Source organism: Arvicanthis niloticus, chromosome 1, assembly GCF_011762505.2.
Source record: "Arvicanthis niloticus isolate mArvNil1 chromosome 1, mArvNil1.pat.X, whole genome shotgun sequence".
NCBI lineage: Eukaryota > Metazoa > Chordata > Mammalia > Rodentia > Muridae > Arvicanthis > Arvicanthis niloticus.
Window position 1 is genome coordinate 138,660,394 of NC_047658.1, and position 14,784 is coordinate 138,675,177.

General features: G+C 37.8%; 1 protein-coding gene across 2 annotated transcripts in view; it reads right to left on the bottom strand.

Annotated features, from left to right (window-relative positions):
• Prkg1 (protein kinase cGMP-dependent 1) overlaps window positions 1-14,784 on the bottom strand; it is a 1,132,342-nt gene that overhangs the window by 692,864 nt on the left and 424,694 nt on the right. For both annotated transcript variants that reach the window (XM_034518638.2, XM_034518571.2), the window contains exon 3: window positions 4,988-5,101. In XM_034518638.2, the coding sequence (XP_034374529.1) occupies window positions 4,988-5,101 (114 nt within the window). The remainder of the gene's footprint in view (window positions 1-4,987; window positions 5,102-14,784) is intronic.

Sequence of the window (14,784 nt, forward strand, 5' to 3'; positions counted from 1 at the left end):
ATTCATTAGTATGCTATGCATTATAAAAGGTTAGCTCTCAGAGGCCAGACAGAGGCTCATTAGCACTGTCACCTTTCCTACTCCTGTTGTAGATGGGGACCATGAAGGGTCATGACTGCTAGAACTCATTAAAATCCCAGGTAGTAAGTGTACACAGAGATGGCTGCTGCTGACAATGTTTCTTCATTTAAACCTGTGTGTCCTTCTCATGAATAAGATGTTTTACAATGCTTATAATTGTATTCCCTGAAAGAACTCAATTGTTTACTTCTTGTTTCAGTAAGATTACGATATTTTCAAGGTCCACAACTACAAAAGGGCCTCATCTAAGATGCCTTCTCAGTAGCAATGGAAAGAGGCTGCCAATAAAAAGCACTTTACGTATGTACGGTGCATAGCATGCAGATTAGGCAGAGACATTTTATTCATAGCATATAGAATTATCAGAGAAAAATAGTCTGATCTTTTTTTCTCTCTCCATTCATCTGTTTTTACTTGTTTGTTTTTTTTTGATATTTGGTAGATTTTCAGACTTAAGCTGAATTATGTAATGCTTGAAACAGAGATGCAGGGAAATGTCCAAGCCACTTGTCTACAAAGGCCCGAATGTACTAGAAAAATTAAAAATTAAACAACAGAAAAATCCAAACCTTTTAAGTTTATTTATAAAATGTCTATGACACTAAAATACCTTAATTAGTCAACTTCTCTTTTACAGATATCTTAGAAAAGATTAAGTGTAAAACTTGAAAGCATTCTAACCAAGACAGGAAAATATTTTTACCAGATGTTATCGAAGTTATTAATTTGTGTCTTTTTTTTTTTAACTCTGACTAGGCTGTGTTGTGTTAGTACTGAACTGTCTTACTACGAAAGAATTTCAAGATACTCATTATAAATAATCTAGAGAGAAATAATCACTCAGATATTTTGTCCAAATAGCTTCATAAAGTATTCATTCCAGCTCATATAAGCATGACTTAGATAACTTTCTGTGGTGAATCTTCCTAACCTACTAATGAGACTTTCTGAAAAGAATTCTTGTAGTCTTCAAGTTTTACTGTTTGGAGACTATATTAGCAAAGGTCTGGGGACATGGTGAGCTACAAACTCAGTGTACAAGAGAAGCATTTCTTCAATTTGGTATTTTAAAGCAAAAACAAACAAACAAACAAAAGCAAACCCAGTTCCTGCTAGGGGCATATGCCTTCAGCCACATGAACATCCTGGTGAAATTGTGAGTTGGTCGTAGGAAGTGAAAGAGAAACAGAAGAACCCCAGAGATGGAACATAAAGGCGCACATTACGTGCGTGTCCCAGGGTCTGTCCTCCATGTGAACAAAGCATATTTCCTTTCCATTTTTACAAGCACAATCACTGCACCTTTTCCATTTTGTTATTTTGAAGAGCCGTGAGCATAGAAATCAGGGAAGGGGACAGGAGTAAGTGTAAACTGCTAACACTGTAGGGTGAATGCAGTAAAACTGAGACCAAAAGTGACACGTTAGGACCATATGATAATAAGCAGTTGTGGGAAATGACAAGGCAAGAAGTATTCGGCCAATGTGAGCATCCCTGCCCCTGGTGGGCTCTCAAAAATGCACAGAAAACTCCTTTCTTTATACATGGCTAGACACGTAAGCAAACGTGAAAAGCCCAGACAATATGAGAGACACCAATTATTCGATGTCGTAGAAGCATAACAGCTGATTCTCTACTCAGCCCCTGGCATCTACGATGCTTATAATTGGACAGGTGCAATATAAGTGGCCGATTTCAGATCACAGCTAATAAAGGAGCTTGAAGCGCTTACAGTCGATTGTTTGTTTCCAACATAACGCTAATCCTATGCATTGTTATATCTTCATCCCTCTAGGGTAAATCGATGGTGTTGCCTTGTAACACAGGAGTGGGACATGAATCTAGAACTCTGCACTGTGCCTTGCGATTTTCTTCCTATGTCTCTATAGAAATATATAGAAATGTCACTAAAGATATTTCTTCTTGGGGATATCAGACCTTCCTCCCAGTGTCATCATTACAGTGGCAGTTAGTGCTATCCATTTATGTATTTTTAGAAGGATAGTTGATTTTTTTTTTCCAAGGATAAAATAAAAGAGCTGGCTTCAAGCTTCTACAATGAGTCTTTCAGTAAGATCGCCACGAGGAAACACCTTTTAGAGCATATTATGCCAATCTAGAGATTTACTAAGAAATTTAAAATATTTCGGATATAAAAATGTATATGATTAACTATCCAAGGAGGTTGTTGGAAGTTTTTCATGGTCTGATAAAAATTTAAAAAGTGTTCTCATAAAGAGTATCCACTCATGTTCACTGAAGGTCCTGTACAAGCCTCCTAGAATTGAGTTACTACTCAGGGATTATAAGCATATTAAAAGCACTGGCAATTTTCAGTCAGCCTAAGGAAGAAGAAAGAGACATCATCTACATTTTTAATTACAGAAGACAGAGCAAGGCCTGAAAATGAAGAAAGGAAATGGTGTGCATGGTTGTGCTAATTAGATAAGGAGGGCATTTTCTTCAGATGTGTACTGTTGTTATACCCAACACTCATCATTTTCTCCAGATGTGTACTGTTACACCCAACAGTCGTCATTGACAAGATGGCAATTATGAATTATGGGCTCTCAAACACAATAGTGAATCGCAAGAAAGAACTTGCCCCATGAAGGTACATATATTTAAAGACATTTTCCAATCTCACATGAAAAGGGTAAGATGGCCTTTGGTGTTATATTCTGAGGTCACTGTTTACAAATAGCATCCATGGTGCATGCTAATAAGAGCTATAAGGTGTTAGGTCTGTAGATTTAGTTTTATCATAAAGAAAAAATGTCACTAAAGGCCCACAGTAATGTGCACAACCTCTCTGGATAGGAAGGAAACATGACAAGCAGTACCGAGCAATAAACAACTGTTATTTATACTGTATAGCTCTAAAGCAACAGTGAAAAGAAATAGTTCTTCATAAGCAATATTCCATATTTAGGCTCATAACTTTTATAAGTGCAAATACAGAGACACCTTACCATATCATAAGACCATGACTCATTTCTCCATGCAATTTTTGTATCTTACGTAGGTACTGTGAAGTGAAAAGCACACACGTGCACATAGGTATACTCATGTGTGATGCTCGGTTCAAGAAAAAATAAAAATGGCCCTCAACATGTATTCCCCTCAATGTAGAATATTTTGACCTGGAAACAGGATTATTTTTTTGCATCCAGGATTCAGCTTCTTCTCACTAATTCCTATGCATAGTGCTTGTCTTATTTGCCATTGTGAGTATATCGCAGCTAGTGAAAATGAGCGCCATTTTACAGACCCTGGATGTGACCACAGATCTTTATGAAGGAAAGCAATCATCTCATAAAAATCATCAGCTCCAAAATCCATTTAAATAAGCCAGTCTATCTAAATTATTTCTTTCAATATTTCATATGATTAAGAATGGAGTGATCACCATATGTTAGTTAACCTTTAAAAATTTGTAGCCTCAATTATTTTCAATGAGATTTAATGCTCAAAAATATTAAAATGGCAAAAATTATTCACAAATTCTTAAAAAAAAACCCATACATTAACAAAAATGTGTTCTTCTGGTCCTTTATTTATCCTAAAATATATTTCTTACAAAAGCAAAACATAATAGTAAAATCTGTTTGGTTTAATGGAGCAATCGCTGTTCTTTCCTCATCTTAGGCTCTTTATTAAGGGATTGAAAATTACACAGATTTTTTTTTTGAGTCATGGAATCAAATGATAGTGTGAAAGAAAATCCTGGCTGTACTTATCCATTGAAGGATCTCCTTTCTAAGATCAAGAATTAGGTGGCCAGAAGGACCCATACTGAAAGAGCCCCAGTGCAAACAATGTTGTTGTGGCACTTCAGGAGAAAGGTCATTGACTGACAGTCAGAATCACCTGTATCTGGTACTTTAGGTGGCCATAATTCTTCATGTGGCCATATATTCTTTAATTTTTTTTTACAACCAGTACCTTCATTACATATTGCCATTGTAGATTGTACTTGGGGGAAAAAAATACACAAACTACCCAGTGTCATCCAAATAAAACTAAATGATATTAACAATTTGTCAGTTTGCCATCTTTTTTTTTAGACAAAAGCTGCTCATCATAATTTGTCATCGAAATTATCTATGGGATAATGTGACACTTGAATCACACACACACAGACACCTGCCTAAAGATGTGCTGGACTTCCAGTGTTGGCTTTGAATTCATCTCTGTTATACCATCCTTACATCTTTACACAGGAAGATCTTTTTTAAAAATACACTTTTCTCTCTAACTGCTGCAGCTGCTCCTACTGAACACTCAGTGTTGCCAGAGAAATCACTTCTACACATATATGTAAAATCAGAAAAACAAGCTGTTTTATCTATCACCCGATCTTAAATATGCTCAATCAGAGAAAAGAACAACCAGTACAAAATCCAACTTGATGAGCAGCTGAAGATGAAAATACACTCAGATGCAGTTATAGAATCCAGGATGTATTTTATTCAGGGATGTTTGGATGAGACAAAGGACACTTCTTGCCTCAGGTTTTCCAAATCCCAGAATCAACAAGTGGAAATCATATGGCTTACATAATCTAAAATAGGTTTGAAAATGTTCTGGAATATCATCCCCAGGCTTTAGTGGTAGGAAAAAGAAAAGAATTTTCTCCTAGTAAAATATAATTTAAAACATTATACCTTTTATAAAAAAGTTCTGCCATAAATTTTAATGAGAATAATAATTATCCTATATTGGAGATAAAATGTATTGTCAACTTATTGTAAGTAAACCAACATATCACTTGATTGCAAAGCAAAAATTTGAAAATAGACTGACTAATGACACAGATTCAACCGACCAGCATTAAATCAATATCACACAGACAGTGAGAAAGATGACGCGGAAGGAATGTGCAAACCAGGGAAATGAGCCTTACTCTTGACGGTCGCTGTCCGGGTACAGTTGTACAGAATAGCCAGCTCCCCAAACACTTTTCCAGGGCCCATGGTGCACAGCTTCACCCCTTCTTTTGTGACTTCAACCTTCCCATCTGAAAGAAGAAGAGAAGGCCTGTTACATTGTCTCCCGTGCCATTTCATTTGCTGCAGCTTCATTACCAGCTGAAAAACATGGAGCTTACTTTTAAAAATGTATCAGTTAACCAACTGAAACAAAGTTTTCCCTAAAGGGCAATGCAGAAAACACAGTGAAATACGCATGGTAAGAATCCCATCTCTTAAATTCTTTAGCAGCAGTTTTGATGTGAGACTCAAAAAAAAGGGGGGGGACTGGGAAAAGGTGAGCATGAAAACAGAAGCCTAGGAAACTATTCCATATGTAATTTTAGCAAACCATGTCAATTCCAATTTTAATATTATTTGACAACCAAAAGGAAACTGAAATGAATGGGCACATCTTCTCCAGCCTACCTCAGACTTGGAAATTCTCATTTTGAGCAAGGCAGTTATTATAAAGAGAGAAATTGCTCCAACCCTTGGGCGTTATTTAATTGCAGCTTTTGGTATCTGTTTATTTGGAAACATCTTATCTGACCAAGGCAAACTGTTTCTCTGCTTCCCAGCCTGTGAAGTTGACTATCAGTCAGAACAAAAACAACCACAAAGCATGAGGACTGTTTATGCTCCACAATGAGATGGGAAAAAAATGCTAAAAAAAAAAAAAAAAAAAAGGAAAAGGCAAGGAAATGTTGCACACTGGGTACAGATTGCTGCTCACAAATAAGGACACCAAGTGCTATTCATGGGGGGAATACTAATTTTAAAAGTCAGAGCTGTGTAGCTTAAAATTTCCATCACCCAACACAATTAGGAGAGAAATCAAAAGCAACACACTCTATTCTAGAGGTAATCTTTCACTATTGCTGTTTTTCCAATCTATTACCCACTGTCTGTGGAAGAAAAGAAAACCTCTCTCTTGGTAAAAGAACTAAACCATGATCAGATGCTTCCCAGTGTTGTCCTAATGTTTGGCCCCATATGCCAGCATCAGAGCTGTTCTTTTATGTGCCAGTTGTAATAGTGCTCTCTCTCTCTCTCTCTCTCTCTCTCTCTCTCTCTCTCTCTCTCTCTCTCTCTTCCTCTCTCTCTCCTCTCTCTCTCTCACCTGTCAGACTACCAACATGTGAACAGGGAATTCTCTCACAGCTCTCCTAGGTCATCTGTCAACATGTGCCTCGGATCCTGGATTGCAGGTGTCATGTTCTGTCCAGGAATGCTAAAGAAGGCTCCCACTATGTTCACATTGCAACAGAGGGTGAGCTAGTCTTCAAGGAGAAGCCAATATCAATGGGAGAGGAAGAAATCTCAAAGGATGAACTTTTGAATCCCCAGTGTTGGTTTTTCAGAAAGCTTACCACACTGGGTCTCTTCATACTTTGATATTTCTCTTCTTGGGCATTTCTTATCCACAACTGGAACATTGCCCAAACTGGGCTCTCTGGAGAGCTGATAAACTAATAACACCAGATAAACTGACAGGTAATCTTTCCTTTCTTTACCAACCCCATTTGGATGTACTCTCAAACACCATGCTACTTGGTCTTTGTCCTCTAATGAGAACACTGGACTTGTAATCCTTTCCTGAATTCCCTCCGTGCAAAATGAAAAGTTACTAATGGTCCACTCATAGCAGAATTTCTGAACAGTGATATGGGTGTAGCCCCATGTTGTGTCTTCCAGATCCCCTGACATTTCTGCTGGAGTTAGTTTGGAGGTTAAAGTTGATCTGAGAAGAAGAACTAGAAGTTATTTACTCTTTACCCTGTAGGATACACTTAGAGATATTCCTTAGATTTTAGTTTCAATTTCTCCCAAACAGTCCATTCTATGGTGCTGGAAACTTCTATGGTGCTGGAAACCTGTGCTTCTATGCAATTTTTGCTCTAGACTTCAATATTTGTTTTACAGGAAACAATACAGACCCATAGTAACTGTAAATATCTCTCTCTCTCTCTCTCTCTCTCTCTCTCTCTCTCTTTCTCTCTCTCTGTATTGAGAATAAATTCATTCCTGTTTTTTTTTAAAACCAAAACAGTTTAATATAAATATGGGTTTAAAAATCTGAATCAGCACATTGACTTATGTCCATTTGTTGAACATTAAAGATGTTTCATCTATGCATCTGTGAGGTACCATTTATTCTGTAGAGCAGTGGTTCTCAACCTGTGAGTTGCGAATACCCACCCCAGGATGTATTCTCATTTCAGATATCCTACACATCAAATATTTACATTAAGATTCATAACAGTAGCAAAACTACAATTATGATGTAGCAACAAAATAACTTTATGCTTGGGTTTCATCACAACATGAGGAACTATATCAAAGTGGCGCAGCATGAGGAAGGTTGAGAACGACTGTTGTGGAGCCCCTCTCCCCCGGGTCTCCATATTTAAATAGTATCTGTGGACAGGGTAGTATAAAATAGTTATGACTAAATACAGAATCTACCTACCACATCGGAACTGAATTACCCCTTATAAGTAAGCTATGAATGAGCAAATCTAAAGATCCCAAAGGTTTGGAAGTGCTTGCAGTTACAATGTGGATCATACATTCCTGAGCTTTCTTATGCTCACTGACCATAGAAAGAGAATGTCCCCTCACATATTCAGAGGCGGATGCCCACAGCTAACCATTGAACTGATCATGGGGTTCCCAATGGAGGAGTTAGAGAGAAGACTGAAGGAGCTGAAAGAGTTTGTGGCCCCATGAGGAGAGCAACAATACCAACCAACCAGAGCTCCCAGGGTCTAAACCACCAGCCTGGGAGCACATAGGGAGGGACCCATGACTCTAGCTGTATATGTAGTGGAAGATGGCCTTGCCGGACATAGGCAGGAGAGGAGATCCTTGGTCCCATAAAGGCTGGATGGCCAGTGTGGGGGAATTCGAGGGTGGGGAGGTGGGAGTGGGGGGGGCACATTCTCATAGAAGCAGGAGGAAGGGGGATAGGATAGGGGGTTCCTAGTTGGGGGGCAGGGGAAATAGGGTAAAAGAGTAACATTTGAAATGTAAATAAAATATCCAATAAAAAAAAAAAGGACCACCCAGAGCCTAGTGAGGAGTCACACCCCAGGGAACCTCATCAGGAACCTGAAACAAAGATGAAATAGATTTCTTGTTATGTCACATATAAATTAAATGTTATTCGATTGTCAAAAAGAGAGAGAGAATGTCCTCTTTCGAGGTATATAAAAAAAATCAGCCCAAGGAGTTTATCTATTCAAAAATACAGCATATCTCACTTCTTTTAGTGATAAGTCTGTTTCCCTAGAAATTTCATGCAACACTCAAGAGTGAGACAGAGCATATTACAGTGTGGTAATAAAAAAATTATTATATTGTCTGAAGTCAGACTAGGACCTGAGTTTTCTTATCTGTTAGTTACCAGCACTGTGGCATTTGAAAAATATGCTTAAGTTTTTAATACTTTACTTTCTTCATTAAAAAAAATCAATAAAGCCAGAGCACCTATGTGATTGTTAAATTTAAATGAGATAAGGCAGCTAAAATACTTAACCCTGCACTAAAAGTATAATACATGTCTGCCCTTACTGCTGACGTAAGTTTTATTATGCTTGTTTATCATTTAAGTGGACATAATTATTCATAATATACACCAATAACCCATCAGCTACTTCAATAACTGAAGCCTATGCAGGAAAATAGGTTTCCTGTTATAAACAGTTTGTTTTTAGATTCTTTCAATGAGGGGTAACAGTGGAGGAGAGAACATTCTGGCACAAATCATTATCAGACCCAAAGAAGAAAACAGGAACCCAAGAAAATCGGCAATTCGCAGGAAGAATGCCAAGTCTTTGGACTTTTCTACATTCATCTTTGTTCAGAGATGACAGGCTTGACTTTGGAGCTCCCAAGGATAAGAAGTAATGACTTCCTGATTGATTATAAAACTGTCAATCTAAAGCTTGTAATGTTAATCATAAATATAATTAAAATAAAACAAGCAATGCTTAGAGGAAAACGGAGTGATTGTGTGAGGCTGTGTCTATGTCTTTGAAGTTGACATTTTTCAGTCTCCAGAGGAAAGCAACGTCTAAGCGGAATGCAGCTGAGCACTTTGAGAGTTACACTATCTCTACCAATACCTGCCCAGTGAAAGACAACAAGTAACACTAGGGTTGTTGTTTTGAACCAGAGGTTTCCTTCAAGTAAAACTGTGGACCCATCACATCAGAACTGACATGAAATCTAGATGGTTCTTCTTATAGGAAGTTGAAACTACTCAGAGACCAGCATGAGTATCGCAGCTGATCCTGAAGACATCTTTTCTTTCTGGACAAACCATATTCTTAGAACGTCTGTCTATTTAAACGCATGGACAACTACTCTTGCAGGTGATTACAACTTCCATTTTAAAAATCTCCAGAAAGCTCATGTTCTGAACACTATGAGACTCTAGTGTTTGAAATTTTTGCAAAACAAACATTTAGTTACAAATTATTTTCTTATTTTTTTTTTTTAACAGAGAGTCTCACTGTGTAGACCACATTGGCTTTGTATAGACCAGTCCTATCTGCCTCCTGAGGAGTGGGATTAAAGTATGAACTATCACACTCCCCCTTATTATCCTAATCTTATTTGTCTATTTTTTTTCCATCTAACCTAACTTTTGTTGAAAAAAAATAGGTGTAAATTATACATGTGCTAATTATTCATTTATATATTAATAACTGGTACTGCCAACAGAAGTTTGTGTTCCATATTAATTAGAATAGCTAAAATATTCAGTATTATACTTGATAAATACCAGCTTGGATATAAATATGTTTTCCAGGTTAAATACTAGACAGACAATATGGCCAAAGTTACCAAGAAAGTATAAGTGATCTGATGCCATATAATATATGACACTTATTAAAAGATATCTCTTTCTATTTGTTTCTTTAGTATTGCCTTTTGGATTTGAGAAAGGGTCTCAAAAAGCCTTAGATAATCTCAAACTTGCTATGACCTTGAACTTCAGATCTTTCTTGTTCTACCTTCAGAGTGATGAAATTATAGGACTGTGTCACCATGTTCCAACCAGTTTAAAGCACTGTTATTGTTGCTGGTATTACAGTTCAGCGAGCAGACATACTTAAATCAGAAAGAGAAAGTGCTTATAACCTGAATCATAATTGGATTGCATATTTTACTTCATAGCTATTGTGAGGCTGAGGATAAGTAGCAGAGAGAAGGGACAGGTGAGGTACTCATATGACATATACATGGCTTGAAGGACAGCTCTTTAAAAGGAGAGGTATCACAGTTTCCAACAACTCACAAAAATAGTTATTGATGAGGAATTAATTAAGCTTACTTATTAGGCTTCATATCAGCCTTCAAGTAAAATCAGAAGCAACTATGCATTTCTAAATGCTTCTCTTTTGATTTTACTTTGTATTAATCATTTTATTTATTTACATTTCAAATGATACCCCTCTTCCCAGTTTGCCCTCCATAACCCCTACCATCTCATATCCCCTGCCCTTTGCCTCTATGAGGGTGCTCCTCCACCCACACACCCATTCTTGCCTCACCGCCCTAGTATCCCCCTATGCTGAAGCATCAAGCCTCCACAGGACCAAGATCCTCTCCTCCCACTGATGCCAGATAAGTCCATCCTTTGCTACATATGTATTTGGAGCCATGAATCCCTCCATGTATACTCTTTGTTTGGTGGTTTAGTTCCTGGGAGCTCTAGGTGCTCCAGCTAGTTGATGTTGTTCTTTCTATGGAGTTGCAGTCCCCTTAAGCTCCTTCAGCCCTTCCCCTAGCTCTTCCATTGGGGTCCTTGGGCTCAGTCGGATGGTTGGCTGTGAGTATCTGCATCTGTATTTGTCAGGCTCTGGAAGAGCCTCTCCCAGGATAGCTATATAGGCTCCGGTCAGCAAGCACTTCTTAGCATCAGCAATAGTGTCTGGGTTTGGTGGCTGCAGATGAGACAGGTGGGGCAGTCTCTGAATGGTCATCTAAATGCTTTTCAAGAATGGATTGCATATTTACTTAAGAACACTAAGTACACTGTCTTTAGTATCTATGAGTTATCTACTTGAGATATTTTTCTATTTGAACATATACTTCCTTTGCCAGATCTGCACTCTCACTTGCTTAAATACTAAGTGTACATGTCCAGGAATTCCTACTCCCATATAATCAGCTTGTTCTAAAGTATTAGGGACTCATCAGACCACTCCCAAGACCAGTGACTCTCAGCCTTCCTAATGCTGTGGTCCTTTAGTACAGTTCCTCATGTTGTGGTGACCACCAACCATAAAATCAGTTTCGCTGCTACTTCATAACTGTTGTTTTGCTAGTGTGATGAATTGTAATATAAATATCTGATATGCAAATGGTCTTAGGTAACCCTTGTGCAAAGGTTGTGAGACCCACAGAGGGTAGCAACTCACAAGCTGGGAACTACTGCACTAGAGCTAGTTATGTACTGATCATTTCTCTTTCTGTTCTACTCCAGTAGCCACCACTGAGAGCCTTGAGGGTAGCCTACAAGTGGTCAAGTGATGATTCTGCTGTGGAGGAAAGAGTGGGATGCTTTTGCCTGAGGCATGTTAATCAAACATAGAATGGTCTACCCTGAAAGTTATATCACTAAGACTTTTTTTTTTCTAAATTTGGTGCATTTCCTTTATGTTAACATCAATGAATATAATTTATATTTCTTTTGAAAACAAAGATAAAAATCAATCATCGTTTATTTGTAACTGTTTTAATTCTTCAGTTTTGACTCTTAAATGTTAGATTTCAAGCCAGACTTTTTAAAGAGTAGCAAAAACTAAATTTCAGACTGTTAGTAAAGTTCTAGGATTTTGAAATTATTCCTCCCCTTTGACTAATCCCAACGGTCCCTATAGACTATCAGAATGCATTTGGGAAACCAATAAGCCCCAGATCTAGTTCATCTTAGCATTTTGATTTGCTCTTTATACTTTATTTTTGTTTTATAGTGTGATACTCTCTCTCTCTTTTTTTTAAAACCTACCTTCTGGTCATAATATGATATGCAAAAACCATACAAGTCATTTGGAGTTTTCCAAATTGCTAATGTGGTCTGTCCAAGAGAAGAGGTGGGAACAGCAGCCGAGAAGAGGGTCACAATTATTTATGGCTTCATTCTGTTATTTTTTTCTTACTCCTGCCACTGCCATGAATAATTGACAGTTGTATCACAGGACACTGAACACTTTTTAAAATACAACTTCGGGTGCCATATGCCTATTTGTGATCTGGAATGGGCTGTGTCATATATCCTAAGCCTGACACTTTTAGCTGCAATCAATTTATTTTTGCTTTTGGCACCCTTCTATGTCCATGACCCTGGGGAGATTTGAAGTGTTAAGAGGGTTATTAGACACATTTTTGTCTGTGTTTCATAAGAATCAGGAGTTTCAAGAAAAATAAGGGAGAAACTGAATTTGTAAAGAGATGCCAAATCCTCTGGTTTTATTTATTTTGTTTTTTTCTTTTTCTAACCTAGGGTTTTGAGCCATAAGGATTCTCATGATAAGTAGAATTAGCTTAAGGATTTATTACTGGCAGGCAGAAAGAATGCCTGGTAATAGCCTGATTGTGAACACTACGCTCAACTGCAGCAATCTTGGTTGGCACATTGAAGATAGCTTGTTTGGTCATTAAAAGCAAACAGGTATTATATCAAAGTTTCCATCTAGACAATACCTCCAGTTTCTTTCCTTCCCAAGCACCCTTAGTATGTGCTCACAATTTTGTAAGTTAAAGGCTGTAGCCTAGTGCTATTTGTTCTCTCATAAGGATTTCTGTCATTCCTAGATTCAACAGACCTTTCAGCATTCTAGCGGTTGAGCTGTGTTGGCATCAGCATACATACACTTTCCTCTGGGAAATGAGTTCATCTCTGGGTCTTCTTCTATCTCAACCAATTAAAGATTCTATCAGACCTGACTTGTGGGGTCATTTTAGAACAGACGCTGTGTCACTTGTAGAATGCAGAAAGTGACAAGGCAGGGACAGAGCTAAGTAGAGAGGGGAGCTTCCTCTCTCTTATGTCTACTTCCCAGGAACTGAATGCAGACTTAGAGATCTTGCTTCCCTCCATACCTGCCACTCACTTAAATCTGTCTTCCTTAATCCCCAATGAGTTGAGAAAAAAAAAAAAAAAGACAGCTTGTCTGTAGGAAGCGAGTTTGTTATGAGTGAAATAATGATGGGGCAGCAGGACCTATCGACTATCTGTTCAAGATTGCTTTACCATCTGAATGGATATGGTTTCCCTGGATCTCAACTCCTGCTCCTTAAATAATGTATTCTCCATTCAAGGGATTAAGCATGATAAATGATTTTTTTTTTTTTTTTTTTTTTTTTTTTTTTTTTTTTTGGCCATTGAATAAACATCTGGTGAAACTGCCCTGTTACAGTATGACATATTTCCTTCAAAGTTTGTTTTATCATTAGTTGATTCAATTTGGCTGATTAGTGTCTCATTAGACATGTGTATACAGCAAATTTTTTCCTAAACTAGTTTTGCATTCATAGTTTCTATACCCATCGGAGTTCATGTAATTCTCTTATGATGACAAAGCTTCTCATTCAGTGGGTTTTTAGAATACAAAATCGTAGCAATATACTTTTAATATTTGCTCTTGTCTTTTGTGCATAGGTGTTTTGAACATGTGAGAACCATGTGTGTACGTGTTGCTCATAGATACTAGAAGAGGGTAGCAGATTGCTCTGAAATTGAGTGATCAGGCAGTTATGAGCTACTACGTGTGTACTAGGGACCACGCAGTGGTCATCTTCAGAAACATCAGATGTTCTTAGTCACTGAGGCATCTCTCTAAAATGTAGTCATACTTTTTAAAGGAGGCACAAATATGCTCAGTAGCCAATAGAATAGGACGGCATTTAAGAGCTGAAAAGCTTGTGGAGATTGAAATTCCATGCAAGAAGACTTTTGTTTCTTTTCCTTCAGTTAGGCAAATTGGAGTTTCTACATGGTCTTGACTACAGTAAATGTATTTGAAATATTCATTTGTTGTACAAAGTTATAAGACAAAATAGATTGCATACAAAATAAAATAATCACAGCTATTCTTAGTTTCAGAACCAAAAACATAAATGAGCCATATGGAACTAGAAGTGGTTAAAAGTGCAGCTAGGGAAGATGCACACAGATGCACACTGGGCTATCTGACTCTGACTGTTAAGCTTCCCATTTTAAAGTTATGGGTCATATAAACATACCCCAAAGAAAACAACTATGAGGAAATGGACTAACTTTTGAGTGTATTGGACAGTTGGCTATAAAGAGCCATTTTACATTTCAATTAACCTTAGGAGAATTTATGATGCAATGCAATATTTCCAGTTGGAGAATGAGGAAGTTTTACTTCTCAAGGAACATGTGTCCAAGACTGGGGACAGTTTGAGTTGTCATCACTTGGATGATATCCTGCACAGATTTCAAAGTTGGTTTTGGGACTCCTATAATGCACAGGACAGCATACTGCCAAAGAATTACTCAGTCCAAAATGTCAATGGTGCTGAAACCCATGAATGAAAAAAAAATCCTCTACAATTGATAGGTGAATACCTGCAGTATTAGTTTGTGAGCCCCACTGTAACCATTCGTGGGGTGAGTGCAGTCAAACTTCCCGCACCTTTTCCTCCCCGAACAGCCCTCGCCCTGTGGTGGGGCAGATGTGGGACCGACTTT